Here is a 27,597-nt window from a genome sequence, read left to right as displayed (position 1 = left end):
ACCCCGCCCCGGGCTCCGCCCGCCCCGACTCCCGGCCCCAGGCCTTCCCGGCCGCTGCCCGCCCCTCGCCGGCCTGCGTGCGCGGACGCCGCCCCGCCTCCCGCCCGCCCCGCCTCCCGCGCCGGCGCCGCCGCCGCTGCCGACCGCGGGGACCGCTAACGGTCCCGCGCCCCGCGTCCGCGCCCCCCGCCCGGCCGACCGGGCCGCGCCGCGGGCCATGGGGGCGACGGGGGCGGCCGAGCCGCTGCGCTCCGTGCTGTGGGTGAAGCAGCAGCGCTGCACCGTGAGCCTGGAGCCCGCGCGGGCGCTGCTGCGCTGGTGGCGGAGCCCGGGGCCCGGGCCCGGCGCGCCCGGCGCGGGTGAGTGTCCCCGACCCGGGCCCGGGTGACAAGGAGGGGCGGCGGGGAGGGAAGGGCCGGAGGGCGGCCCGGGGCTCGTCTGGGCGAGGCCGGCCCCGGCTCCCGGCTCCCGGCTCCGGGCTCCCGGCTCCCGGCTCCCGGCTCCCGGCCCCGGCCCCGGCGCCCCGGCCCCGGCGCCCCGGCCCCGCTCAGCCCCGGCTTCGGGGAGACGGCCGCGGGGACCACGCAGTCCGGGCCGGGGCTCTGACCTTGGCGGGGCGTCTGACCCCGTGCGCTGCGGAGGGAGGGCAGTGCAGACCCGGGAGGACCGAGCGCGTCCGCGAGGCGCCCCCTGACCTCGGCCTCGGGCGGGGGACGGGATCACAGGGGCGCGGGGAGAAGGCAGAGGACGCCCCGAGCGCGCGTGTGTTGAGTTTCGTTCATCTGCTCCCCTGGAGCCCCGCCTGGCCCTGAACGCACAGCCCGCGCCGGGAGGGACGGCGGCCGCCGCCTCTGTGCTTAGGGCTGGGAATCGCCTGCAGGACTCCCAGCGTGCCAGGCCCTTTCTAGCCCCGAGCCACACCTGCGGGACAGGTCTCTGGTGAGCGCCTGCTGGGCGGGAGTGCTGCAGGTGGGGGCCAGCCCAGGCTCCGTGCCCAGGTGCCAGGCCATGCGCCACTAGAGGCAGAGAGGGGCGCGTGATGGCTGAGGACCCGAGGACAGGCTTCGGGGCTGAGCCATGCATGTGTGTGTGAGTGCGGGGCGGTGGGGGGGGGGGCTCTGCGTGGCACAGGGGGATCCCTGACAGGCCTTGAGAGACCGGGCACAGGGCATACCAGATGGCACTGTGCATATGATAGGCTGCGCGTATCAGATGTTCTATACAAAGGCCCTGAGACACCACCAGCAGGCCAGAAGGGCAAGAGTGAGAGGTAAGGGGTAAGGTGGGAAAATTGTAGCCTTGAAGGCTGAGCTGGAGGTTAGCTGTGAGGAAACGGAGTCATGAGGTTATCCGAAGAAAGAAAGGGCAGCAAGTAATCAACAGGTTTTATTTGGGGGTGAAACCTGGGAAGGGGTACCCAAATCTCCTTGAGCCTGGCTGAGGGGGAAATGGCATACCCCATCCTGCCAGGACCTTAAATGTCGAGTGGAATCAGTGGAGGCAAGGTGGGATGGAGGCAGGTGGGGGAACTGTCATTTTGACTGAGGAATTTCAGGGTCTCAATGGCCTCTGTGTCCACCAGGGGTGTCGGCATCAGACGTGGCCTTGTTCTCAGGCTCTCTTTCAAGACCACTGGGGCAACAACGTTCAAGGGGAAGGGGTCTGCGGCAAGGACAGCTCTTAGGTCTGGCTGTCAGGTTAAGTCACTTCCCATCAGTGGCTTTTCCTGGCAGCCGGATAGGAGCCTCTGGAGGTCGCATCCGACTTAAAGTTGAAAGGAAATCTGTATCTCCATGAGGAGGTGAGATGGTGGAGGGGTCTGGCAGCGATCAGGAATGACGGTGACTGGCAGGTGGCGGGCAGGGGTGTATGTGGAGAGGAGCAGAGGCCATTTTCAATCGCTGAGAATAGGGAGGAAGAAGCTCAGCATGGTGGCTGCTGCCTTTCATGTGGAGCCGTCAGGAGAGAGGTCAGGACTCTGGCATGCCTTTTGTTTATTTTTATTTTTTTGTTTTTCAGTGCTGGGGATGGAACCCCACTGTGCTCACAACCAACCCAGGACGCCTTTAAGACACCCTGTGGGCATTCAGGCTTGGGGACTCTGACAACTCACTGTAGAGTCCTGGGGCTGAGCTGAGTGTGGGGGGACTGAGGTCCTGTCATGGGGTCATCTTTGGCAGCTCTGTCTCCAGGGAGCTTCTCCATGGTGAGGTGGCTGAGACCTGACTCAGGTCTTCAGATGTCCCCAAAGGGAGAGTGGCAGGCCACTGCTCTAATGCATGCCACTGGCCTGTCAGGGCCTGCCCCTGGAGCTGGGCTCTAGCTGAGGATGCAGGTGCTTTCCACAGCATTTACAGGGGCTTACCACAGTGCCTTGGCTCTGTCACAGAGACCCTGTGCCTCCCACAGGGTGACTGCTTCTAAGTGGGGGCAGGGGGGAGAGGGAGGAGGGGGGAAGGGGAGGAGAGAATGAGGCAAAGAGGACAGAGCCTTGGGAGTTGGCTTGGGCAATTGGGATTTGAGGCCCAGGGACCCCCTGCTGCAGTTGCTGTGTCCACAGCAGCTGGACAGCCCTGCCTCGTTGGGGCCCGGGAGATGGAGCTCAGACTCCACTCTGATGGGCGGTGTGGGTGAGGCGGCTGTCAGCATTGGCATACTCTGTCAGTGACAATTATGGTTTCTAGGCCTCAAATTCTGGGTTTGCTGTGGGGACAGCATCTACCCTGAATCTGTTTGTTGTTGCTGGCCAGCTCTTCCTGGGAGTGGCTGCCACCTCGTCTCCCTCCCACTCAGCCAGCAGCTGCTGGGAAGGTGGCAGAGGGCCCATGCCAAGAGAGCCTGCCCTCCCAGAGCAGCCTCCCACTCCTCCGTGGCCCCATCCTGTTTCCTCCCGATAAACAACGCGAAGCTCAGGCTCCAGTTAGGTCTGGGCAGAGGAGCCTGTATAGGCAGGCTGTGTAGCTCCCGGTGTCTAGCTGTTAGCCAATGGCAGGTCCAGCTCCCGCCCCGTTCCTGGTGTCTGGACACCACTGGATTGCCTGGGTTGGGAGCAATGAGAGGGTGAGGACTGTGGAAACCAGGCCACAGGGGGAGAAAGGTGTGGGAGAAGGCGGAGGGCAGCCGAGGTCTCAGGAGCAGAGGGCTATCCAGCCTCTGTGCAGCAGGCCCGGCCACTGCTCATCTCTTCATTTCCTTCTGCTTCAGCCTGAGACTGGGAAGCTGTGGACCACTCACGCCTGGGCACAGCTGCCTGGCCACGAGCAACTCTGAACCCAGGCGGAGGCTCTCCCAGGGGAGTCGCCATGCTGGGAGGGTGGCCCAGTGCCCAGCAGCAGAGATAAGGAGCAGATACTCAGAGGTGGAGTCTCTGGCCTCCAAAGCAGTCTGTGCCACAGGAAGCAGAGCCAGCCAGTCTCCACTGGGCCACAGCCTGGCCGGAAGTAGGGCAGTCTAAAAACAGGAAACCCAGAGGGCTGTGGTAGAGTTGGGGGTGGGGCTTCTCAAGTGGGTCATGGCTTGAACTTGAACCAGACTGATGAGTGGACTGCAGTCAGACACTGACATACAGGGCATTTCTTCTTTAGGTTGGGGCTAGAAGGTGTGTGAGTGGGGGGGGGGGATGCGGGGTCCAAGAGTGCAAGAGTGGAATGGGGACACTGTGCTAGTACCACCTTCTGGCGGGATCCTCTGTTGCTCCCCAAGTCCACATCTGGGTGCCCCAAGCTAGCCTGAGCTCCAGCTGGGCAGGTCATTAATGTCTGTATGACCTCAGTGCTCCATACCAAGCGTCTGGCCAAGCCTGAGCAGACCACAAATGTTTAAAAATACGTTAGGGCTGGGAGCATGGCCTAGTGGTAGAGTGCTCGCAAAACAACTTTTTAAGGGTTGTTTTTTTTTTTTTTATGTTTACAAAAGTAATTGATGGTACTGAAGAAATTGAACAGTAGAACATTTGCCTGGTGGCATGCATAAAAAGAAAGAAAGGAGGGAGAGAGGATGAAAATCATGTTGCTATAATACATTTTCTTAATTAACAAAAACAAAGCCACCCTTAGTCTTTACTGCGACTTGAGTCTGTAAATCTGACTACTCATGACACCGAGATCTGAGGATGGAGTTCAAAGCAGCTCAGGGCACTCATGTTCTACAACTTGAGCCATAGCCTACTTCCAGCCTTTTGTGCTTAACTGGAGGTAAAAGTTCTTAACCAGCATTCTCCCCTCCTGTCCCCTACTCCTCTTCTTCCTCTCCCCGCCTCTTTCTTGTTGGTGGTCAAACCTAGAACCTGGCTTGTGTCACCCACACACGCGCTCTACCACCAACTACACCCCCGCCCCCTGTTCCACTTTCAGCCATTTATTGAAAAGGCATGAAAGCACAGACAGATAAGAAAACCTTCATACTCTTTGTGTGTGATACTGTGGGAGTGAACTCAGGGCCTCACTTGCTAAGCAGGTGCTACACTACTTGAGTCAAACCCTCAACCTTTTGTGCTTTCGTTGTTTTTTCACATAATGTCTGCATTGCTCTCCTGGCTGATCTGGACTGCAGTCTGTGTTTCTCACATAGCTAGGATTGCAGGTACATGCCACCCCATCCAGATTTTATTGGTTGGGATAAGATCTTTTGGTCACAGTTGCTTTGATCTCAGCTTCCTGAGCAGATGGGGTTAAAGGCCTGCAGTGCCTTGTTTGTTTCCCTTGTCTGTCTGTGAGCTCAGGCAGGATCGCATCACCCATCTTCTTTTCATGGCCCCTCCCCGCCCCGCCCCCTGGATAGATGTCCACTGTCAGTGTGGGAAGGCCACTTGCTGTGTCTTGCTGGGGGGGGGGTCAAGCTGCAAGCACTTGTGATAAGAGGGTGCAGGGCTCAAGGCCTGGCTTTGTACCACGGCCCCTCCCAGCAGGACAGGAAGTGACCCTGCAGAGATGGAGTGATCGATGGTCCTGGTTGAGAGCAGGACTAAGCAGAGGGCCTTTGGTGACTGGTAACTGTTCGCTGAGCGCAAGGAGGCTGAAGAGTCTGTGCAAAACCCACGGGTCCTGCCCGCTGCCAGCTGCTCATCCCGGGTTCTAGCCTGGATATCAGTGGGTATGCCATGTGTGACCCTGTAGAAGAAAAGGTGAGAGTCAAATTCTACAGAACCAGTGACATACACAGTGTTATGTGGCGGAATCTCCTTGTGTCTGCATGGGAAACAAAAGGCAAGCTGTCTGCACACATCGGGAACAGCGTGTCCCCTGTGTCTGTAGGCTGGATGTGTGAGAGCTCTGCTATGCATTCCTGCAGCACATGTCTGAAGCTACTCGGGCATCTTCTTCTCTGTGTGTTGTCCTGTCTCATGACTTGGCAGTTGACATTATCATAACATTTGGAATCATTTTTTACTTTATTTCAAGGTTAGTTTTTGTAGTTCTAAAATGGGTCAACCAACTGGGCATGGTGGCTCATGCCTTTAATCCAGCACTGAGGTGGTTAAAGCAGGAGGGTTTGAGGCCAGCCTGTGTTGATCTCAAGAAAGAAAAATTGAGCCTGCAAACATTGCCTTAAGGGGCCTAGCACATCCTGCAGGCTGGGCAGACCAGCCTAGACATGTAGACAATATGTCAACAAATGAGGAGGCTGTGGGCCCAGGGAAGTCTTATTTACAACAGCTGGCAGCTGTCTGGATTCCTCCCTGAGGCTGAGGTTTGCCAGTCTCTGCTCTAAATCATTGTTAGTGATGAAAACATTACAGTGTGATGTATTATAAAAATGGCTAAGCCAGATGGCTAAAGTACTTTGACTTTCTAAAACTTTAAAATGTTTCACACACACACTCACACACATCCTGTCATCAGGGAAAATTGTTGTGTCATTTGGGGTTCCTGTCTACCCTGACATGTGTCTGCGGGTGGACGCCCAGCAGAGCACATTAGACACTCTACATTTGTGGACTGAATTTGGGCCTCATGCTGGCCCAATTAAGCATTCTCAGTCCAGTGTCAGACAGACCCACCCACATCAAAGTGTGAAGTCAGGAATTAAAGGAGTCTGTGACAGCAGACAGTGTGTGTAGGTGTGTCTCTGCTGCGGGGCTCCTGAGCGCACCCTGATGCCTTGCTGATACTCAGTCCAAATAAAGCTGTAGATTTGCTGTCACTGACCCATTTCCGTCCCCATGCTTGCTGAGTGTGCCTTGAAGATGGCGCTCCTCTTCCCAGGCTGGCAGAGCAGATGGCCTCAGGCTCTAGCAGTTTGGCCCTGAAGCTCCTGTTTCTCCCAGGAGGAGAAGTCTAGTCAGTACAGCTGTCTGGGGCTCCTGCCCTAATCCTCAGCTCATACATCAGCCTCCAGCCTCCAGGGCTCTGCACTAGCTGTGCCCTTATGAGGGGCCCAAGCCTAGACCCCTCATCTCTTGCCTAGGCCCCAGTGACTCAGTGAGGCTTCTTGCATACTCCGTGCTCCCCTGCTCTCTAGGACTTTGGGAGGTGGGTGCATTGGCTCAGTAATAGATGTTTTGTGGTGTGGCGTGTTGCACTCCTGAGGAGGATCTGCACCACTGTTCACTCAGCCCTGCCCTGCCTCCCGGCTGTCTGCACACTCGAGGCTCCGTGAGCCCCAGTGGTGAGCGGGGCAGAGGCTTGGTACATGTTGGCTGTGAGTCAGACTGTCACTGCTAGGCCGAGCCCCTGGCTTTCCTGTGGTCACTCTTCAATGTGCATAGACCACTGATTCCATGATCTGTCTGACAATTGGATACCCTCCGAGAATGTAGCACAGTCTGAAATGTTTTAGGGCATGACATTCTGAAGTGTTGTGCCTAGAATGATCTTTTACAGAGGTCAGAGTAAAAAGGAACTGCCGAGCTGGGCATTCTGCCTGCAGGGACTCAGCGTCCCTCAGTCCCCAAGGAGACCAGCCTGCCCACCTGCTCTTCCGCAGAACCAGCTCCCTGTTGGCATCTCTTGAAGGTGTTGTGAACTCTTGACTGTTCATATCCTAATCGTGTCAAGGGGGAGGGTCAGGGCAGGACCAGGGCCTTGGGGGCCACGTCACATGCATAAGGCAGGCAGCACAGCAAGCCCGTCACTGCACCTGCCCCTTCTCAGCATCCTGCAGGTGCAGTCCATGGCAGACAGAGGAAGTAGTGACCCAAGACCACGTAGCTGGACAGTGCAGACAGCACTTTGCTCCCACATCTGCTTTGTCATCATGTCGGGGGCGTGAAGAGTGGTGTGCTATAAATCCAGGGAACTGAGGAGTTCATGGGGTCAGAGAAGCCGTAGCTCAGGCTGTTAGAAGAGGCCCAAAGACTGCCCACCAGACCCAGGCAGGATGAGGGTCCTTTCCCACTGGGTTGGCGTCCTGGGACTGAATGAGGGTGAGGAAAGGTCTCTAACACAAGTCCACAGGTCACCTACTGGCAGCAGAAGTTGTGCCTGGCCCTGGAGGGAAAGGGTCACTGGGGGCTTCTGGTGGTGGCCAAAGGCCAAGGCAGGTTTCAGGCACAGCCCGGCCCTAGTTGCTGTCAGCAGTCCCCTTTGCGGCCATCTGTGATGGACTTTCTATTTGCAGTTGTTTCATTATTAAACTAAACTGTTAGCCAGGAGGCATTAGTGGCTCACGCTTGTAAGCTACCAGGAGGCTGAGGTCTGAGGACCGAGAGTTGAACCAGTCCAGGCAGAAAAGTCCATGAGACTCATGTCCAGCTAACCAGGAAAAAGCTGGAAGTAGAGGTGTGGTTCACAAGGTAGAGCACCATCTTCCAGAGGAAAAGGCGAGGCTCTGAGTTTAAGCTCAAAGCACAAACTGAACTGCCAAGAAGAAATGGTTACAGGTGGAACTCTCAGGCCAGGGATGGGAGGCAAGCACTGCCTCGCAGAAGGGGCATCGGCTGGTGGCACTTAGGTGGCCCTGGCCAGCCTTCAGTGGCCCATGACAAAGTGATAAAAGCTGTGTGTTTCTTTCCCCTGCTCTCATTTTAAACTTTCCTCTGCAGATGAGCCTGGGGCAAACACCCGCAGTCCAGGTCCTGGTTTCCCTGGCTGCCCATGCCCAGCCTGTCAGACTGTGGTCTCCCTGGCCTGTGGGTGGATGAAGGGTGGGCTGTTTCAAATGTGTTTTAGCCAGCGCTTCAAATCTGATTTCAGGTAGAGTCCATCCTTGGTGTGTATCCTTGTGTGACTTCACTTTTACGGCGAGTGGGAGTGGTGGCCGTGAGTGTGTCAAGGCCTCAGGTCCCTGGCCTCATGCTGCCCACATGCCACCTTCTGTGGAGGCTTAATGAGGTTCCCAAGAGCAGAGCCTGGCCTCACATCTCGTGGTATGACCAGGAGACGGTTCTTTTTAAGAAAACCTCACTGAGAATCCCCTGGTCCCCTCGTGGCCTTCAGACTCTCACATTTGTAACTCAAGCATTCCAGAAATGGCTGGTGTCTTCAGGAGGTGCCAACTCAGTGCTGGTCTGCTGGTGCCCGGTCTCTGGCATCTCCCCTGAGCAGCAGGAGGAGGTAAACAGGAGATTTGTCAGCAAGGCCCATGACATTGTCAGGAGTGGAAAATTACCTGGAAGAATACTCAGGCAGTGGGAGAAAAGGTATGTTTAGAGAGAAATTGAAAACGATACCCTTTGTTCTCAACAAAGGCCCCCCTCCTGGCCTTTTCCTGTTCTGAATTCATTCGTGGACACCTCCCAGCCCTAGGCCCCAGGTAGTCTATAGAAGGGGACCTGGCAGCTGTGGGGGCTCTGAGGGGCTCTGTGGCTGGGAAGGGGGGGGGTTGTAACCCCTCTTCCCAGGGGTTAGAACCTAGCCTCAAGGTCAGCAGGCACAGGGCTGTGGGTCAGAGGCATCGCCCCTCTCCTGAGGTGCCCCCAGGCTCTCCTGGCTCTGATAGCCGTCCAGCCCCTTGGGGCATTGCACAAAGCCTCCTCTACCCCTCTGTGGTCAGGGTGGGCTAGCCAGGCAGGCTGCAACTGGGCGAGGGCTACTTTTCACCTGATCTTTCATAGATAGGTGCTCACCTGCCTTTGTAATTTTTTCAAGACAATAAGTATTATTTGTTACTTTATATAATCAGATGCACACAGGCATTGTGCCTTGTGCTCCTCTCCTAAGAATATCCCCTTTGGTCTCATTATATGCAAATGCCTAGAGTCCAGGTGTGTATTAGATCTAGCTTCTGCATATGAGAGAAACATGCTCATTTGTGTCTCTGGGCTTGGCTTTCCTCACCTACCATTTTCACGAAGGTCATGTGTGCGTACAGTGCCAGTGCCACACATGGCCATGGAGACACGTTTGCATTGTGTTTTATTGCAGGGCTATATGAGTGTCCCCGCCCAGGTCTCTGTGTCCTTCCTCTAGGCCCCCTTGTTGCCTGGGCAGTGCTGCTGTGCAGGTTGGGCATATAGAAGTCACTTCATCATTTATGCCCCTGGGGATGCCAGCCTCACCTTGGCAGGACACATGAGCATTGCTAGCCGGTACTGTGGGGCCAACTCTCTTGCCCCGTTCCCTCTATCCATTTCCACCTGAGCTCACATTTGTGGAGAGCCACAGAGTGTGGGTTGGGGGGCTTGCAGCCACTGTGAACCTGTTCTGTGCTGGTTGTATAGTGCTGGCAAGTGCAGGCCCCCCAGGCTGTGGAGGCTGGGAAGCCAGAGGCTTCGGGGCGCAGGGTCCTGGGCTGCAGAGGCTGGGAAGTCAGAGGCTGGGGGGCTCAGGGTCCTGGGCTGCGGAGGCTGGGAAGCCAGAGGCTGCGGAGGCTGGGAAGCCAGAGGCTGCGGAGGCTGGGAAGTCAGAGGCTGGGGGGTGCAGGGTCCTGGGCTGCGGAGGCTGGGAAGCCAGAGGCTGCGGAGGCTGGGAAGCCAGAGGCTGTGGAGGCTGGGAAGCCAGAGGCTGGGGGGGCGCAGGGTCCCGGGCTGCGGAGGCCGGCAGCACCTTGGTAACTACAGTATCCTGGCATTGGTGAGTGTGTGTTGACATGTGGGGTTCGTCTGTGTCTCCACAGCACCCGTGTCATGGATGGATTCACTGCCCTTGTGACACGCCCAGGCAGTGTGATGACCTTTGTCATGCAGATCTGTGCCTTGGGTCCTCACTGGGCCACGTGCAGGAGGATGCCACCACGGGTCCACCCTGGGGGTGACTTCAGGGATGGCATGCCGCGGTGGCACTGTGGGGACTCCGAGGGGGCTGGGGTTGTGGTGATCGGGACAGAGGAGCCCTGGGTACACTATTGGCGGGCTTGGGATGGGAAGGGAGGGAAGGTCCTGGTAGGTTGGAGATCGGGGGCTGTGTGGGGCAGTTCAGGCTACACAGTTCTGCTCCGCAGCTCCTGGTGTTTGGGGCCAGGAGAACGGTCAGGGCAGCAATGGTGTGCAGACCCTTCCTGGCCTGCAAGTTGCCCAGCTTGTGTCCTCCTGTCAGGCTCCAGAATCTCAGGGGGGAGGGAGGACTGTTACTTCAGACAGCGCAGGGCTTCCCCTGAGCGTTGGATTCTGCGGAGGGAGCCTGGCGGGCCAGGGGAGGCCCAGGCAGGGCCCGCAGTCCAGTGTCCTTGGGCTAGGTGAGCTGTGCTCCTGGCCTGGCCTCTGCCCATCTCCTCCTTCCCATCGGTGAGCTCTCTGCAGGAGGGTGTGGTGCACGTGGCAGCCTTCCCTGCTCGCCCCCATTCACCACTGCTGCCCGTGTGGACAGAGTGCCATCTTACACCAAGAGGCTGCATCCTTTCCACTGCCACTGACCAGAGGGCACACCCTGATGCCTGGGGCCGGTTACCTTCCTGCTTTCCTCCAGCAAGCTGCTCTCCGTTAATTCCTGGCCCAGTTCCTCTAGTAAAGAAAAGTAGATTGCTGTGCTGCAGCCTACAGATGTGACTTGAGCTGGAGGAAGACTGAGGCCGCCGCTGCAGGGCACAGGGGGCCCTTGCTCAACAGAGGGGCGCAGGTGCCAGGGGAAGAGCCCCGTCTCTAGCCTGCCTGCCTTTCTTTCTTCCTTTCCTTCCTTCCTTCCTTCTTCCTTTGCTCCCTTCCTCTTTCCCTTCCTCCTTCCCTCCCTCCCTCCCTCCCTCCCTCCCTCCCTCCCTCCCTCCCTCCCTCCCTCTCTCTCTCTTTTGTAAATAAAACAAATAAGGTTTACATTTGGGCCAGGTGACCATGTCACCCCATAATTCCTGGAAGCTGGGAATATGGCCAGGAAGAAAGGAAGTAGTCATGTCACCATTTATGAGTCATCCGAGAAACCCCGCTTTCAGAGCCCCGGTCCTCTGGCTGGGCAGTGCGGAGCTGTGTGCTTTCGAGACTGGCTCGTGGGCTGTGGCAGGTGGGTTTGAGACCCCCCGTGGGCCATGAGACTTGGTGCTGCCTGGCCCTGTCACAGCGTGGCCTCTGGGTTTGCTGGTAGAGCACGTGACACATTTGACTTTTCAGCTTCCTCCTTCAGTTCTTACACTGTCAGTCTGGATTTGCAAGAGTAGACATTCATTCACAGACTCTTCAAGTGAGGACTGTGCGTCACTGTTAGTGTTCTGTTATTTAATGGTGCAGTACTGACTCAGGCGATTGCTAGGATAGTGAGAAGCTTTCATCGCTCTGCTCTGGGATTGGCAGCCCTGCCCATGTCTTGTCAGTGGTCGATGTGATAACAGTCCTGAAGAGATGAAGTCTTCTCAGTGGTCCAGGAGATCACCTGTGAATTGTACCTGTGGAGCTCATGACTGTCCTTTTACCAACTCTGGCACAGCCCTGCCTTGCACTTGGTACCGGTGTGCAGAATCTTCCATTGTTCCTAGCCTCCTGGGCTACAGACAGAGGAGGGTCAGGTGCAGTCAGGGTCACGTCGATGGGGGGCATGGAGAAGCTCTGCGGGGCCAGGCCAGAGGCTGTGGGAGGCCAGAGGACCTCCCGCCCCGGTCCTGGGCTTCCATGCGTGGAGGGCCCTTCAGGGACTGCAGCCGTCAGAAGCTGGGGGCTGAGTCTGAGGCGTCTTCTCTAGGTTCTGACAACTTGACTGCCACGAGCCACAGCTTTAGAACCAATGCGAAACGATTCAGCAACTTCCCCTGTTGTTTGACTCTCCCAAAGATGTATTTTAGTCACCTTGCATTTTGTAGTCAACCTAGGAAGCGAGCTGCAAATTGTATTATTCTGTGTGAAAAATACACTGTGAATCCCTAGCAGTGATGCATGAAAAGGATTTGGGAAGCCAGGCAGGTTTCTTTATCTCTGTGGCTTCAGACCAACCCGTGTCTCCCCCCGCGGTGAGCCCAGGCCAGAGCTTGCTTCTGATCTCAAGCCCATACTTACAGCACTGGAGCGCGGTGGCACACATCTGTACTCCTGGCCCAGGGGGGGCAGAATCAGGGAGAGACCTATTTCAGAAAGCCATCAAGAGAGCAATGCAGCACTGGTGCTCACTAGACACTGTGTTGAAAAAGAACTATGCGACTTTTGGGTAGAGGTCAGGGGAGAAAACTAGGAGAAGACAAGGGAAGTGGGGACATGACTCAGAAAGAAATGTACTCCTTCCCTGACTCGTGTAACTGTCACCCCTCTGTACATTACCTTCTCAATAAAAACAAAGTTTTAAAAATCTACCACCCTGCATCCTGTCACCCCGTATCCAGGCAGACCCCCTTGCACACGGGGCCCTGACTTTTGCTTTCATACTGGGTGGCACTGGCCCCGTGTCCTGTTCTATGTCCCCTTTCTACTCGGAGGCCTGGGGATGGACTGTACGCTCCCAATGGATTTTCTAACCCCTGGCATAGGGGCTGGCCTTGTCAGCACTTGCTGCTCAAATGGCTGAGCAGATTCAGTGCCAAGTTACAGCCCACATTTGGTGGATGGGTGAGACACCCCACCTTTGACTAACACACCCCATTACTGTCATCTGTCTCTGAGTTAAAGCACGGTGGCCCACCTTCCCTTGGGAGCTAGTTTATGAGGAGAAGAGCAGAGCAGGTGTCATTGCCATGAGTGTGGTTGACGTGGGTGTGGTTGACACGGGGGTCTGGTGGGCCGTGGGATCTGAGGCTGTGGTCTTTGCAGACGTCTGCTCCCTGCCTGTGTCAGAGGTCATCACAGTGGAGGAAGCTGACACCCACGGAAAACACTCCAACAGTGGCCGGTGGCAAAAAATGGAGAAGCCCTACGCGTTCACAGGTGATACAGCCCCGGAGTCCCCCAGGGCCCCTTCAGCCCGTGTGGGTGACCGGAAGGACAGGAAGGGCAGAGCCAGCTACTTTTTTAGCCAGCTCTGCACGTGGTTTCTCTTTGTAGAATCCCCAGCATCATGCCTTCCAGGATCTACCTCTAGTCAGTGCTCAGGCTATTGGTTGCAATTATTTTTAATTTGTTGTTGATATAGCCCACGCTGCTCTTGAACTTGGGATCCTCACTCAGGCTCGAGTGCTGGGTTATAAGGCAGGTCTGGGCCATATGCCCAGACTTTCCTCTAAGTTAGACCCCCCTGGCTTTCGTGTGTCTGTAGCATACATCGGGAATCACTTTCCCCGTGGGGAGACCGGGAGCTCCTGGAGCTGTTGGTGGGGCACTGGTCTCAGCATGCATCCCTAGGCTGTCACCATGGCTGCAGCCCCACCTGACTGGTTGTTTTCCATGCAGTGCACTGCGTGAAGCGAGCTCGACATCACCGCTGGAAGTGGGCGCAGGTGACCTTCTGGAGCATGGAGGAGCAGCTGTGCCAGCTGTGGCTGCAGACCCTCCGTGAGCTGCTGCAGGGGCTGAGTATGTGCGTGTGCATGTGCGTGTGTGTGCGTGTGTGCCTGCGTGTCTGCCTCTCCATGCTTCTTTCTGCACATCGGCTTCATACTTGTTCCCAGCAAATACTCCTTCACGTGAGTGGGACGAGGCTGCTGCCACCCTGATAGGAGACAGTGGGTCCTGTTCAGACCACCGTTGGGCATTCATGGGACCCTCCTTATACACACACACACACACACACACACACACACGCACATGTGCTCAACGCTTGTTCCACTTACAAAGACTGTTCTCCCTGCCTCTCTCTCTGTCCCTCTCTGTTTCGCTGTCTGTGTCTGTGTCTCTGTCTCCATCTCTCCCCCCTCTCTCTTTCTCTCTTTCTCTGCCAGTCTTGGGGCTTGAACTCAATAGCTAGGCACTGTCCTTGGGCTTTCTCAAGGCTAGCAAGCACTCTTCCACTTGAGCACCACTTCTGTGTATGTGGTACCAAGGGATTATACCCAGGGCTTTGTGCATGTGAGGCAAGCACTCTACCATTAAGCCATATTCCCAGCTAGAACAGGAAACACTTTATCACTCTTCTTTCACATTTAAGAATACTTAGGGACACCAGGCCTTGGTGGTCCATGACTGTAAATCTAGCTACTCAGAAAGCTGATATCTGAGGACTGAAGTTCAAAGCCAGCCTGAGCAAGAAAGTCCATGGACTTTTATCTCCATTTAACGACCAAAAAGCCAGCAGGGGAGCTGGGGCTCACACAGTTCTCCCATACCTATGATGGGTGAACAGCCTGCTTTCTTCTTGCGTATAATGGTGCCAGCCTTGCGTGAAAAAGCTCAGGGAGAGGCCAGGAGTGTGGCCTGGTGGTAGAGTGCTTGCCCCGCATGCATGAAGCTCTGGATTTGATTCCTTGGTACCATATACACAGAAAAATCCAGAAGTGGCACTGTGGCTCAAGTGGAAGAGCACTAGCCTGGAGCAAACGTGTCCAGGGACAGTGCCCAGGCCCTGAGTTCAGGCTCCATCCCCGGCGTGTGTACATGCACACAGGCACACGCATGTACACATGAACGGAATCAGTGCTACGGTGCTTAGGCTTATGTGATGATGCGTTTGGCAGCCTCGAGACCAAAGCGCTTACTGGTGTTCATCAACCCCTTCGGAGGCCAAGGCCGGGGCGAGAGGGTCTACGAGAGGAAGGTGGCGCCGCTCTTCAGCCTGGCCTCCGTCACCACCCACGTCATCAGTGAGTGCGCGCGGGGGGCGGGGCTGCGGGGGGGGCGGGGGGGCGGGGGGACGGGAGCCACCGCGGCCATGAGATGATTTTAAATAGAAAAGAACAAAAAAATACCTCTAACAGAGTGAGGTCTAGCATATGAAGTACTCAAGGAGAGCAGGACAAAGAGAAGAGAAGTAGATTTGTAGACAGGAAGCGATTGCAAGAAGAGACCGAGGGATGGATGTCTTAGAACTAAGAATAGAACGCAGTTCATGTATTGAGCCTGCTTTGAAGAAAGTGCTGTGAAAGTCCTTTTGCCCATCTGAGAAACCAAGAAGAGGAAAAGAAGTAAAATGCGTCCTTGTCAGTGCTGCTAGTTGTTGAAGGACCGGAGAGGGTGCTGCTGGTCTGTGGCCCTCAGACCTGCATGTTTTCTTGTGACCATACTCAAGAACCACTTAACAGAGCCAGTGTAGGGGTACACGTGGCAAAGACAGAGGCAGGAGGTTTGCCAATTTGATGCCAGCCTTGGCTCCATAGGGAGAAAGAAAATCACTTAGCAGCAAGGGCCTGGAAAGCGAAGGGCTTATGTCCAGGGCTGTTTACTAAGTCGTCCTGGGTTGAGGGGCATACGTCCCTGCCACTCTGCATGCCAACAGGACCTTGTGAAGAACTTTAGTACCACTCAGCATGCAGCAGTGTGGTGGCGGTGTAGCCAGTCTTCACCTAGAGCTGGGCATGGTTGGCATAGAGGGAAAAGCAGGACTCAGACTTGTGTGTCAGAGGACACACGCACCGAGACCTTCTCCCTTCCATGCTTTATGCACCCCAACAACAGAAGCATAACGGATACCATGTGGAATTCATTGCCAGCAAAAAAGGCTGGTGTCACCCGTGGGACATCCCTGAGGGGACATCCCTGAGGGGACAGGGACAGTGCCTCGCCCCTCTGGAGGCGGAGGTTGTGAGAGCTGAGAGGGGCCATTTCCTCTGGGAGCCTCTTGAAGGCTTCCCAAGCACACAGTGATGGAATGGCTCATGGTCGTTTATCTTCATGGGTTCACAGATGTGCGTGTAAACCATGCCATGTGGTGTTTTCCACAGTTACCGAACACCCCAATCAAGCCAAGGAGGCCTTGTACGAGATGGACTTGGACGGCTATGATGGGTGAGTAGTTGTTCTCTTGGTTGCTCACAGTGGATCCCAGTCCAGAACTACCAATATCTACTCCTCCTTTCCCTCCTCTCTTCCTCCCCCTCCCCCTTCCCCTCCTCCTCCTCCTCTTCCTCCTCCTCCTCCTTCTTTGCAATCGTCTCCTCCTTTTGTGTCATTAGTGGAGCTTGAACTCAAAGCCCTACACTCCCACTGGGCTTTTCCACTCAAGCTGGCCTGAGCACAAACACTATTCAAAAAATCGCAAGAGCAAAAAGAGCTGGGGATGTGGCTCACGTGGTAGAGTCCTCCGCTCGGCAAGTTCAAGCCCGAGTCCCCGGAGCCCGGGATGACGTGAGCCTCCCCACAGCGTCGTCTGTGTCGGCGGCGATGGGATGTTCAGCGAGGTGCTGCACGGTCTGATTGGAAGGACGCAGAGGAGCGCGGGCGTCGACCAGAACCACCCGAGGGCCACGCTGGTGCCCAGCAGCCTCCGCATCGGCATCATCCCCGCAGGTGAGGACGGCCCGGGCCTCCCTGCCTCCGCGCCCACCCTGCACGGAGTCTCAGCCTCCACAGGGGCCAGCACGCTCCCGGGCTTGTGGTCAGGACCGCGGCGTGACTGTGTGGAAGCGTCGCGGTCTCCTCGGGCGTGGCCTTCAGCTGGGGAGGTTCTCCGGAAGGGCTCTCTGTGCCTCCTGCAGGGTGCAGGGTGCTGGGCATGCTCGCTGTGGAGCCCCGCGGTTCCCTGCTTTCCAGCCCCCGTGGGGCTCCTTGCGTTCCCCCGGCAATCCCCACAGTACCTGGGGTCGTGACACGGCGTCTGACTTTCCCTTCTGTGGACCTCAGTTCCTAGAGGCGTAGGCGTAGGAGGGGTCGAGGGCCTCTGGCCGGGGCAGAAAACCTGTGCAGTGGAGCAGTCATGAGTGTCTGCGTCCACTCCACGTCTGCTGGCCCAGTCGCCTGGTATGGCCTGCTCGGCTGACGGGAAGCCCCTCTCAGCACGGGATGGCTTCCAGTGTTTGCTGACTGGCCAATGAGCATGCTTGGGCAAAAATGAGCCTGTGTACTCACGCTCTTATTTATTCACACACTCTCTCCCTCTCCCTCCCTCTCTCTCTCTCTCTCTCTCTCTCTCTCTCTCTCTCTCTCTCTCTCTCTCTCTCTCACACACACACACACACACACACACACACACACACACACTCACACTCTAGAGTCTAGCTCAGAAGTGCCATTGTCTTGTCATCGGCTGCTGGTTCCCAGGCAGTTTGATTCTCTCAGTGACCTGGATGTTGAGCTCATGCTACCCTGAGGACCACAAAGCCTCACCTTGCCCCTCACGTTCTCTGCATCCCCCTGCTCCCAGAGCTCAGTCCCTGCACCTCTGGCCCCCAGAGGCTCCACGTGGAAGTGGCTCCCTCTCCATGACATTCCTCTTGGGGCTGTCTGGGCCAAGTAGTGTTCTCTGCCTGAGTGTAGCCGCACTGTGGTCTGAGGGGATTCTGGTGCATGCTTGGGGCTCACACCCACAGCCCTGGGCATTCGGGAGGCTGAGATCCAGAGGATCATGCTTCCTAGCTAGAACAGGAGAGAGAGAACACACGTGCTGTGTGCAGAACAGGACAGAACACTCCCCAGACCCCCAGCCATGTGCTGTGTGCGGCGGGTGCCCCACCACCCCGCAGGTGAGCGAGGCTGGAGTCATTGTTTTGATGTGAGTCTATGCTGGCCCAAGCAGAGGAGTCCAGGAGACCCCATCTCAACTGCAGAAGCTGTGCACGGTGGTGTGCGGCTGTCCTCCCATACACGGAACAGGCAGGAAGCAAGTCCCTGCCTCAAAATAGCCAGTGCCTGCCAAAGGGGCGGGCACAGCGAATCACTGCAGGTTCAAATGCCAGGGCTGCTAGAAAAAATGATTCAGAAAAAATTATTGGAATGGTCTATGGCACACCAGCCTTAAAGAGTATTTAAGAAGCCAGGCAGGTGGAGCTCGCTGCAGTCCCGGCAGCTGGGGGACGAAGGGGGAGGCGGCGTCCTGCATGGTGGGACCCCGTCCCTCAGGAAAGCACATGTCTGGGTGCTGGGGTGTTAGCAGTGGTAAGAGGGCGTGGTTCAGCAAGACGGTGACGGCCGGAGCTGTGAGGCCTTGGGTCTGAGGCAGAGCGGGGCCTGCGGCTCAGGCCCGTGGGTGGCCGGCTCCACCGGGCCGCCCCTCTGCACACCCTCCGTGCATTCCAGGTCTAGACCAGGTGGAGCTCGTGCCACCCAGCCCCGTCCAGTCAGCCTTGGCCAGGACTCAGGGGCTCTGTGCCCGTGACAAGGCTAGACGAGGTCGGTGAGGCAGTGCCCGACGCGAGGTGTCGGTGCCTGCATCATTCGCCGTGGCTAGCAGGGCCCCTGGGTGTGGCCACCGTTGCTCCCTTGGGGTAAAGCTGTGCATTTCCTTAGAACACACCATAGAAGAATGTCTGTAGACAGCGTTCTCCTCACCCTCTCTACCCCACTCCTCTTCCTTTCCTCTTCCCCCTTCTGTGGTTGTTTTGAGACAGGCTGTTGCTGTGTAGCCCTGGTTATATGTCACTCGCCTGAATTACAGGCATCCTCTGCCCAGTCTGAAGATTTCTTTATCCCTCTTTCCTGTGACCTTCAGCTGACCTTGCCCTTTTCCCCGTGGTCGTGCTCTGGGCACACTCACCTTGCTCTGGAGGTCTGGGCTGCGAGCTGCTCGTGCCCAGCTCTGTGGCCAGCAGCAGGCTGAACCCCAGGGGTTCTTCAGCTCAGCTTTCACGCCTCGCACGCCCATCTTGCAGGTGACTTGTGTGGGTTCCTTCTCACCGCCAGGTGGCGGGGACAAGGCAGAGGGCCCGGTCCCAGGCAGCTGGGTGACCGTCTGCCCCTCCCCTCTGCAGGCTCCACGGACTGCGTGTGCTACTCCACTGTGGGCACCATCGACGCTGAGACTTCGGCCCTGCACATTATTGTTGGTGAGTCAGGGCTAGTGTGGGAGATGCCCAGGCACAGGCCCGCCTGCGGGGCCTGCGGCCACCTCTCTCCCCGTCTCCCTTGCCTGCCCTCTGCTCAGCGCCATGCCCTTGCCCTTCCTTCCGCCCTGCGGGTGCCCACCACACCTGCCCCCCCCCCTCTTCCTAGGCCACTCCAGGGGACACGGGGCTCCTCCCGTGGCCTGTGTCTTCCCTTGCCTTTGGACTTGTCCCATGCTGTCCAGAGCTGTCACTCTGTCCCATGGTCACTGAGATTAGCGCCCATGGGCTCATCAGCCCGCTTCCCGTGCTGGGTAATAACCCACTCCTCCCCGTGTCCCTATAGGAGGCGCTGTAGACTGCCAGCTCCTAGAGCCCCTGGGGACAAGGACAAGGCCCTGTTCCTTTCTTTGTCCCTCTTTATATTTTTTTTTTTTTGAGATTTTTTTTTTATTTTTATTTTTTATTTTTGCCAGTCCTGGGCTAGAGCTCAGGGCCTGAGCACTGTCCTTGGACTTTCTCAGAGCTAGAGCTCTACCACTTGAGCCTCAGCACCACTTCCGGCCTTTTTTCGTATGTATGTGGTACCGAGGAATCGAACCCGGGTCTTTGTGCATGCTAGGCAAACACATGCTAGGCAAGCACTTTAACCACTAGGCCAAACTCCCAGCCCTCCATTTCTTTTTCTTTTTGGACAGTCTCACCCCTTCCCTCACTCTCCAAGTTTTTTTGTTTTATTATTTTTTTTTTGTCAGTCATGGGGCTTGAACAGGCGCTGTCCCTGAGCTCTTCAGCTCAAGGCTACCACCCTACTCCTGAGCCACAGTGCCACTTCTGGTTTTCTGGTGATTAGTTGAAGATAAGAGTCTCACGGACTTTTTAGTGCCCACGCTGGCTTTGAACCTTGATCCTCAGATCTCAGCCTTCTGAGTAGCTAGGATGACAGGCGTGAGCCACTGTGCCCGGTTAACTTGGGTTTTGGAGGCAAGCCCATACTGTGTAGCCCAGACTGGCTTCAAAACCCCGATTCTCCTGCCTCACCTCCCAGGGGCTCAAATTACAGGAGCGCATCAGCGTGTCTGGTGTTTTTTGTGTTTTTAAATGCTGCCTCCAGCCCACCTTTCTCCCAGGCACCTTCTTTCTCATGAGCACCTGTTTTGTTTTTTTTTTGGCCAGTCCTAGAGACTGAACTCAGGGCCTGGACTTTCTCTAGGCTAGAGCTCTGCCACCTGAGCCACCGCTCCACTTCTGGCTTTTTCTGGGTATATGGTGCCTTCTGTCTTAGATACTGGAGCCATGAATCCTGTTTCTCCCCTGTGTCGGCCAAGGGCCTCAGTGCCGTCGGGGGACAGGAGGGCCGGGTGGGCTTCCTCACAGCGTCCCTCTGCCTCAGGGGACTCGCTGGCCATGGACGTGTCCTCTGTGCACCACGGCAGCACCCTGCTGCGCTACTCCGTGTCGCTGCTGGGCTACGGCTTCTATGGGGACCTGATCAAGGACAGCGAGAAGAAGCGGTGGATGGGGCTCATCAGATATGACTTCTCAGGTAACGTGGACGGCATGAGTGGGACGCCACGGTGAGCTGGCCATGTGTGCGAGCACACACACACATCATCAGATACGACTGCTCAGTGGTAGAGTGCTTCTGTAACATGCATGAAGCCCTGGGTTCGATTCCTCGGTACCACATACACAGAAAAAGCTAGAAGTAGTGCTGTGGCTCAAGTGGTGGAGCTCGAGCCTTGAGAAAGCCCAAGGACAGTGCCCAGGCCCTGAGTTCAAGCCCAGGACTGGCAAAAAAAAAAAGAAAAGAAAAGAAAAAAAGAGGGTCAGGAAATCTGTTTTCTCGTTCCCCTTGTTCTGTTGAAGTGCAAGGCGGATTTTGTTTGTTTTGGGTGCTGGTCCTGGGGCTGGAACACAGGGCCTGGACTGTCCCTGAGCTGCTTTTGCTCAAGGCTAGCGCTCTACCACCTGAGCCACAGCGCCACTTCCGGCTTCTGGAACTTTATGGGAAGTAGGAGTCACCCAGTCCTGCTGTGCCCACCTTAGACCTCAGCTTCCGAAGCAGCCAGTTACAGACGCTGGCCACAGCACCTGCCCAAAGGGGACGTTTCAATAGGGAAAATTGGTTTTGTAATCCGTCGGAGCACAGCAGTCTATGTGACACAAGTGTCCCCAGTGGGGACCCTGCAGTGGAGCGAGGGCACATGCGCCCCACATTCCCCCAGAAGTGCTGTCTCAGCGGCTCCACGTGCCGCCAGCCACCTGGTCCTGGGCCAGACCTTCCTGCCAGTACTGGGGACATGCCCTGGGCGGGACAGGCAAAACCTGCTCACATCAGAGCCCAGACCCTGGGCCACCCCAGAAATAACTGATGCAGGGCCGGACCGTGGCCTAGGGGTAGCGTGCTTGCCTAGCATGCACTAAGCTAGGTTCTATTCCCCGGAACCACATACACAGAAAAAGCTGGAAGTGGTGCTGTGACTCAAGTGGTGGAGCTTTAGCCTTGAGAAAGCCCAAGGACGGTGTTCAAGCCCCAGGACTGCCAAAAAAGAAAAGAACTGATGCAGGTCGTGCTGCTGCTAGGGAAGTGGAGAAAGCTACGTCTGTGGCTGGCTGAGGGCTGAGGACGCATGAGGTGGCGCCTCACTGGAAGTCTATGGGCGATGCCACAGGCAGGGTCTGCACGCGTGTGCATGCGGGGAGGGCAGGGCCCCGTGAACAGACGGAACCTTTCCTTCCAGAGGATGCGCCTGCAGCCGCCGCGCCTGTGGCAGCAGGCAGTGACCATGGCTCTCTGTGCTGCTGTGTTCCAGGTGTCAAGACGTTCCTCTCACATCACTACTACGAAGGGACCGTGTCTTTCCTCCCTGCCCAGCACACAGTGGGGTCTCCCCGGGACAGGAAAGCCTGCCGGGCAGGGTAAGGGCATTGTCTCCGTGTTTATCGCCAATGGTAGGCGGTGCGCAGGGCGGCCTCACTTGGTTCCTGTTGTGACGGTGGGTGCGCTGTGCCCGGGCCGAGGGAGACCGCCGAGGGAGGGGCTGCCCGGGAGCGAGGCTTACCTCTACGTGCTCCGCTTTTGTGGGTTCCGGCTGTCCCACTTGGGGATCTGATGGGTGAGAGACAGGCGGGGAAGGATGAAAGCGGCTTCCGTTGGGGAGGACTTGTAGCATGGCTGGACTGGAGTTGCGTTCTCAGCTACAGATGGGAACTGAACCCCTGCCCCTGCCCCCAGGAGCTCCCTGTCCACGGCGGGGGCTCCTCCTCTGGTCAGCTCCCGGAGTCCCTCAGGACGGGGAGGCATGGCAGCAGAAGGCCAGGGCTGCCCCCTTGTGCTGGGGCTGGGCAGGCACCTGGCCCGTCATCTGTCACCGGGCGTCAGGGAGTGTCCCCGAGCCGCCGCTGGTGGAGCTGGCCTTGCCGTGCACTGCGGCCAGCAGGCCAGGGCCTGCCTCAGACCCTGTGTGTCGATCACCGAGCTCAGGAAGGGATTAGCAGGTGCAAACATAAAAGCCAACCTGATGTTGAATTCTCAAAATCAGTAAGCTGAGTTGTTTTCAGTGGAACTTTGAGGTGGCACTTTTTATTCTGTAGAGAGTTTGAAAGCTCCTGTGTGCACCCGGCACAGGGGCTCCACTGCTCAGTACCGCTAGATAGAAGACCACCGTGTTCTTGCTTTTCAGATGCTTTGTGTGCAGGCAGAGCAAGCAGCAGCTAGAGGAGGAGCAGAAGAAAGCCTTATATGGCTTAGAAAATGCTGGTAAACCCCACAACCCGTCTGTTTGTGTCGAATCCCCACACCAGCCCTCTTTCAGTGCGTTGGCATTTCTGCTGTCTGTCCACGCTTTCCTCTCTGCTCTGCTGGGCCACACGTTCCCTTGATTTCTAGCTCCAGGCAACAACAGTTTGTCGTTACTCGCCAGACTTGGGGAAGATAATGGTGGCCGGGAGGCCTCACACGGCGAGGCCTGGCCAGACTCCCACTGGGCTGCCCTGCAGTGTGCAGTCAGCAAACGTGGTGTTTGGGCTTAGTCAGGTGAAACCTGGCGCTCTCCCTGCCCAGCAGTGCTGCCCACAGTGCGTGGCCTCCTGGCCAAGGCAGGTGGTTTATGGACACCAAGACTAGAGTGCTGTTTTCCATATGGTACAAAATAGGAAGCGTTTTATTTGTTTTCTGTTATATCTGGGGGGTCAAACTCAGGGTTTGCGCTCTCTCAACCACACCTCCAGTACAGCTTTTTGTTGGCTAACTGGAGATGGAGTGATTTTACAGTTGATTAGTTTTAAAGATTTTTTTTGTCTACCCTAGCTTCAGACTGTTCATCTCGGGCCTCAGCCAGCTGAGTTGTTAGGATTACAGGAGTGAGCCACTGTTCCTTTGATTTGTTTTTCAACTATTGTAAAATGTGAGATCCACTCTCAGGTCACAGGCGGCACACACAGACATTCAGCCCTTGGCTGTGCTTTGCTGGCCTTTGTTATAAATCACAGGCCCAGGGGAGTCCAGGCTGCCGCCCCACACAGGAAGTGGCCTTCAGGCCCTAGGTCAATGGGCAGCTTCAGGGTGGGGCTGGTGGCTGGTGGGGCAGCTTCCTGTCTGGGGCTCATGAGGTCTCTGTCTAGAAAGGCCAGGAATGTGTCCAGCATGCTGGAGGGAGCACAGCAAACTGCCCCATCTCCACAGAGAGGTTTCTGCCGCACCACACGACAGTGATGCCTTCCCGGTTCCTTCTGCTTCAGAGGAAGTGGAGGAGTGGCAGGTTGTCTGTGGGAAGTTTCTGGCCATCAACGCTACAAACATGTCCTGTGCTTGTCCCCGGAGCCCTCGGGGCCTCTCCCCAGCCGCCCACCTGGGAGATGGCTCTTCTGACCTCATCCTCATCCGGAAGTGCTCCCGGTTCAACTTCCTGAGGTTCCTTGTCAGGCATACCAACCAGTGTGACCAGGTGAGCGGAGAGCCCTTTACTCCAGGGAACAGAACACTCTGGAAGCCACTGCTAGTGAAGAGGTGTTTGCTCCGGGGAGGAGCTGACTCCGAGGTGTTAGCAGTGCTCGGAAGCACCTGTGCATGGTGCAGCTTACCTGGCTCAGGTGTGGCTTTGTCGGGTCGGGGGCAGAGTGGCTTTGAGCTCCTGGGAACCAGGCCGGCTGGCTGGGTGGCATTAGGGGAGGCTTGGCTCCTGTGCCCACAGTGGTGTGAGGAACTCAGTTTCCCCTTTTGTCTTCTTGCTGCAGTTTGACTTCACCTTTGTTGAGGTGTATCGCGTCAAGAAGTTCCAGTTTACGTCGAAGCCCGTGGAGGACGGGGACAAGGACCTCAGAGAACATGGGAAGCAGCGGTTCGGGCCTCTCTGCAGCGACAGCCCCGACTGCTGCTGCTCGGGCTCCCGGGGCGCCTGGAACTGTGACGGGGAGCTGCTGCACTCGCCGGCCCTGGAGGTCAGGTGAGTGCAGGGCCCCTGCTGGCCGCTCAGACGGCCAAGGAGACGCTGCTGTCCCAGGCTTGAAGCAGACAGGGAGGAGTCCCTGGACCCCCAGCCCCCTCCACCCTCGGCCCCTCTGTGACACCTGCACAGGGCAGGCCTAGTGCCCTGCTCTGGCATTCTCTTCCTCCCGTCCTTTTCCTTCTGCTATGTAATTCAGAAAGCAACCAAAGTACCTGCTTTCGCACGAGCCCTTCCTTAGGCCTGGTCCTGCTGGATCCAACTCCCGATGCCAGTGCTCAGAGCACCAGGCGGCAGAGGTGGCATGATTGGGGCTGAGGGGCCTCAGGATGGCAGGAAAGATGGGAGGAGGAACCACAGAGGAAGCTGTGCCAGGCCTCAGCAAACCAGGGCACCGGGGCGTGGTGTGGCCAGGGAGGACGGCGTGGGAGAGAGACGCAGAGCCATGTGGCTGTCCAAACACATCACGTGCAGTTGGCTTTTGTTTGGCTGGACTTTTCTTTTTTGTACTGGGATTTGAACTTGAGGCCTGGTGCTTGCTAGGCAGACGCTGTATTGCTGAGCTCTTTCCACTACTTGGTTTTGAAGCAGGGTCTTGCTTCTTACCCAGGCACACAGCTGGACTGGTTCGCCTGTCCTAGGATTCCCAGCACTGCCACCGTGCCCACCTCTCCCACGGAGATGTGGCATCCTGAGAGCTTTACGCACAGCTGGCATCACCCCGCAGTGCTCCCCGGCAGTGAGCCTCACAGCGTGGCGTGAGCATCAGCACTCAGCTTTTTTGCCTTTTTTTTTTTTTGGTGGCAGTCATGGCTCTTGAACTCAGGGCCTCACACTTGCGAGACAGGCAGTGTACTTGCGCCATATCTCTATAGCCCCTTTAGCTTCTGCTATTATTCAGTTAGAGTCTTGAGCTTTTTCCCCGGTGTCCTCAGCCTCGGGTCCTCCCGCCATTGCCTCCATCTGGGATTACAAGCCCACACAGTTTAAACATGGCTGTTTGCCCCGCAGGGTCCACTGCCAGCTTGTTCGCCTCTTTGCTCGAGGAATTGAGGAGAATTCTAAGCAAGAATCACAGAGCTGAGAAGCGGCTCCAAACAAAGAAACTACAACAGATCAATTATGTTCAGATACACATTTACATTTAGAAGTTTATTTTTGATAGTCCAATCTTGATTTTAGAAAAAATACCTTTGTCAACAATTTTGTGTAGACACTTGGCATTCTGAGTTCTACAGACTTGTGTCCCAGGCCGGCGGCAGCACAGCCAGCCTTCTTCATCTTAGTGATGCCAAGAGTGAAGATTTCCAAGCAGCCCATTCAAGCCACTGCTGCAATCATTTCAGGACTTGGCCGGCCCTGGGCTGCAGTGTGTGGACAGGGTAGCTGCCCCGGGCCCCGGGACGGTTTGCAATAACGTCTCCTGGAGTTGTTTGTGGCTTTGGAAGACAGATGTTGCTCTCCACCTTTGCTGCACGTCCTCCTTGGCCGTCAGGAGGTCGCTCCAAGGTCCTTCTGTGTGGTGCGCGGAGGTGGCGGCCCAACACTCCAGAGATGGTCCTGTGCTGAGCGTGCTGGAAATGGGCACAGGCCATCACCAGGTGAACCAAAGGACCAACCCAGCTGGATGTTCCAGGGACCAGCGAGCCGCTGGCACCCACTGGCAGAGGGGGCACACTGGCTCTGTGCCGACTCCCAGCCCCAGTCCTGCAGCTGCTGACAGGGTGACCCCAGCTCCTGCTGGGTTATTTTGGTGCAGGTCTTGAGTTGTCTTGAACCACATTTGTTCTCCTCATCCTGGATTTTGGGTATTTATTGGAAGCTTTTTTCCTGTCTACCAGAGGAGTGCAGGCGGCATCTTGGCGGATAGTTTCGTAGCTGTCTGTTTTGTCTCTAACAGAAGGGTTATAGCTTCCTGCTGTAGCTTCCAGGCTAGAGACCAGGGCCTCTGCAGGGTTGTCCTACACCTGCCCTGCCATCTTCCCGGCTCCTCCTGCGCCCAGCAACCTTGCGTGTTTCTAGACCAATGTGTATGATAAGATGTATGTAAACTCGTTTATGTGAAGTACAAGAATACGCAGCTTTAACTTGATTTGCAGAGATGGCACTGACTGTTACAAAAATGGTAAGCAAGGGACCGTGGCAGAGGTGCCACAAATCGGCTGTTGCATTCTGGCTTTTCCAGAATCCCTTGTGTGGATTTCCATTAGAAGCTACAGGAAATGTCCACTTCATCCCTCCCAAATCGAAGGACAGCCTTGCAGGGGGCTCTAAAATAATGGAGGGTCAGTGAAAAGTCCCACTCACACCCATGCCTGGAGGGAGGGGGCGGATACAAAGGTGTTGACTGGCAGCTGTTGGAGGAAGTGGTGACAGGGCTGGGCAGTAAGGCCGACTGCCTTGCTGTCCACCCCTCTGGCCACCCCAGGGGGGCACAGGCAGAGGAGCCGAGGCCCTGTGCTGCTCTGCAACAGGCCCCCAAGGGTCCAAGCCTTTGCATCTGGCTAAACTCCTTACACAGCGCCACCCAGAGGCCTTGCTGATCTTAGGAACCCAAGTGGAGGACTCGGGCCCAGGCTGGCACCGAAGACGCAAGCCTGGAGCTAGAGCTGCTCTGGGGTGCAGTGGGTGCATGGCATGCTGAAAGCCCCTTCTCGCCTTGCCCTGGGCGGGAGGTGGCCTCTCGAATTCCCGGCCAGAGGCTCAGACTTCACTGCGACATTTCCTAGATGCAATACAGTCCCCCAGCCCCACGCACAGGTGGAAGACCAGGAATGGCGTTAGACGGGGCACACGGGAGCCTTGGGGAGGGTCCATCTATGTGTTAACTTCCTTTGTGGCTCATTGGTGCAAAATAATTAGGCAGCATTCATGCATAGTAACTTATTCTTGTTGGTTCACATGAAGAGGAGGTAGAGGAGCAGGCGGCCTGCCTCCTGTTCCTGAACGGTCTCCTGCAGCTGGGACACTGACTTGGGGACACCTGATGTTCCTTCTAATCTTGCTGGTTTCAAGATTAGAAAATGGTGTATTTGACCAGATGTTGTATTGGAGAAGACAAAAATAAAGTTACTTTGGGCAGAAA

General features: G+C 56.6%; 1 protein-coding gene across 2 annotated transcripts; it reads left to right on the top strand.

The window, feature by feature from the left end:
- The first annotated feature begins 133 nt into the window (after positions 1 to 133).
- On the top strand, positions 134 to 27,597 carry Cerk (ceramide kinase). 2 transcript variants are annotated; one of them, XM_090328900.1, is made up of 13 exons: positions 134 to 359; positions 13,034 to 13,147; positions 13,610 to 13,732; positions 14,830 to 14,955; positions 16,033 to 16,096; positions 16,452 to 16,597; positions 18,994 to 19,068; positions 20,459 to 20,611; positions 21,882 to 21,987; positions 22,752 to 22,828; positions 23,809 to 24,014; positions 24,304 to 24,512; positions 25,524 to 27,597. In XM_090328900.1, exons 1-13 carry the CDS (start codon positions 218 to 220, stop codon positions 25,594 to 25,596), a joined length of 1,614 nt encoding a protein of 537 aa, XP_090185026.1. In that variant the 5' UTR covers positions 134 to 217; the 3' UTR covers positions 25,597 to 27,597. The 2 variants fall into 2 exon arrangements, with proteins under 2 accessions (XP_090185026.1, XP_090185027.1); XM_090328901.1 differs by lacking the exon at positions 134 to 359 and adding an exon at positions 10,796 to 10,931.

The sequence above is a fragment of the Megascapheus bottae genome, chromosome 2 (assembly GCF_031878675.1).
Source record: "Megascapheus bottae isolate mThoBot1 chromosome 2, mThoBot2.hap1, whole genome shotgun sequence".
Classification (NCBI taxonomy): domain Eukaryota; kingdom Metazoa; phylum Chordata; class Mammalia; order Rodentia; family Geomyidae; genus Megascapheus; species Megascapheus bottae.
Note: the sequence above shows the minus strand (reverse complement) of the source record. Positions and strands in the feature narration are given on the sequence as shown.

Bases quoted from the DNA above. Each gene is read 5' to 3' on its own strand.
- Cerk (XM_090328900.1), top strand. From the start codon at position 218: ATGGGGGCGACGGGGGCGGCCGAGCCGCTGCGCTCCGTGCTGTGGGTG. The intron at 22,829-23,808 runs GTAAACCCCACA...CTTCTGCTTCAG, and splicing joins ATATGGCTTAGAAAATGCTG to AGGAAGTGGAGGAGTGGCAG. The intron at 24,015-24,303 runs GTGAGCGGAGAG...TTCTTGCTGCAG, and splicing joins ATACCAACCAGTGTGACCAG to TTTGACTTCACCTTTGTTGA.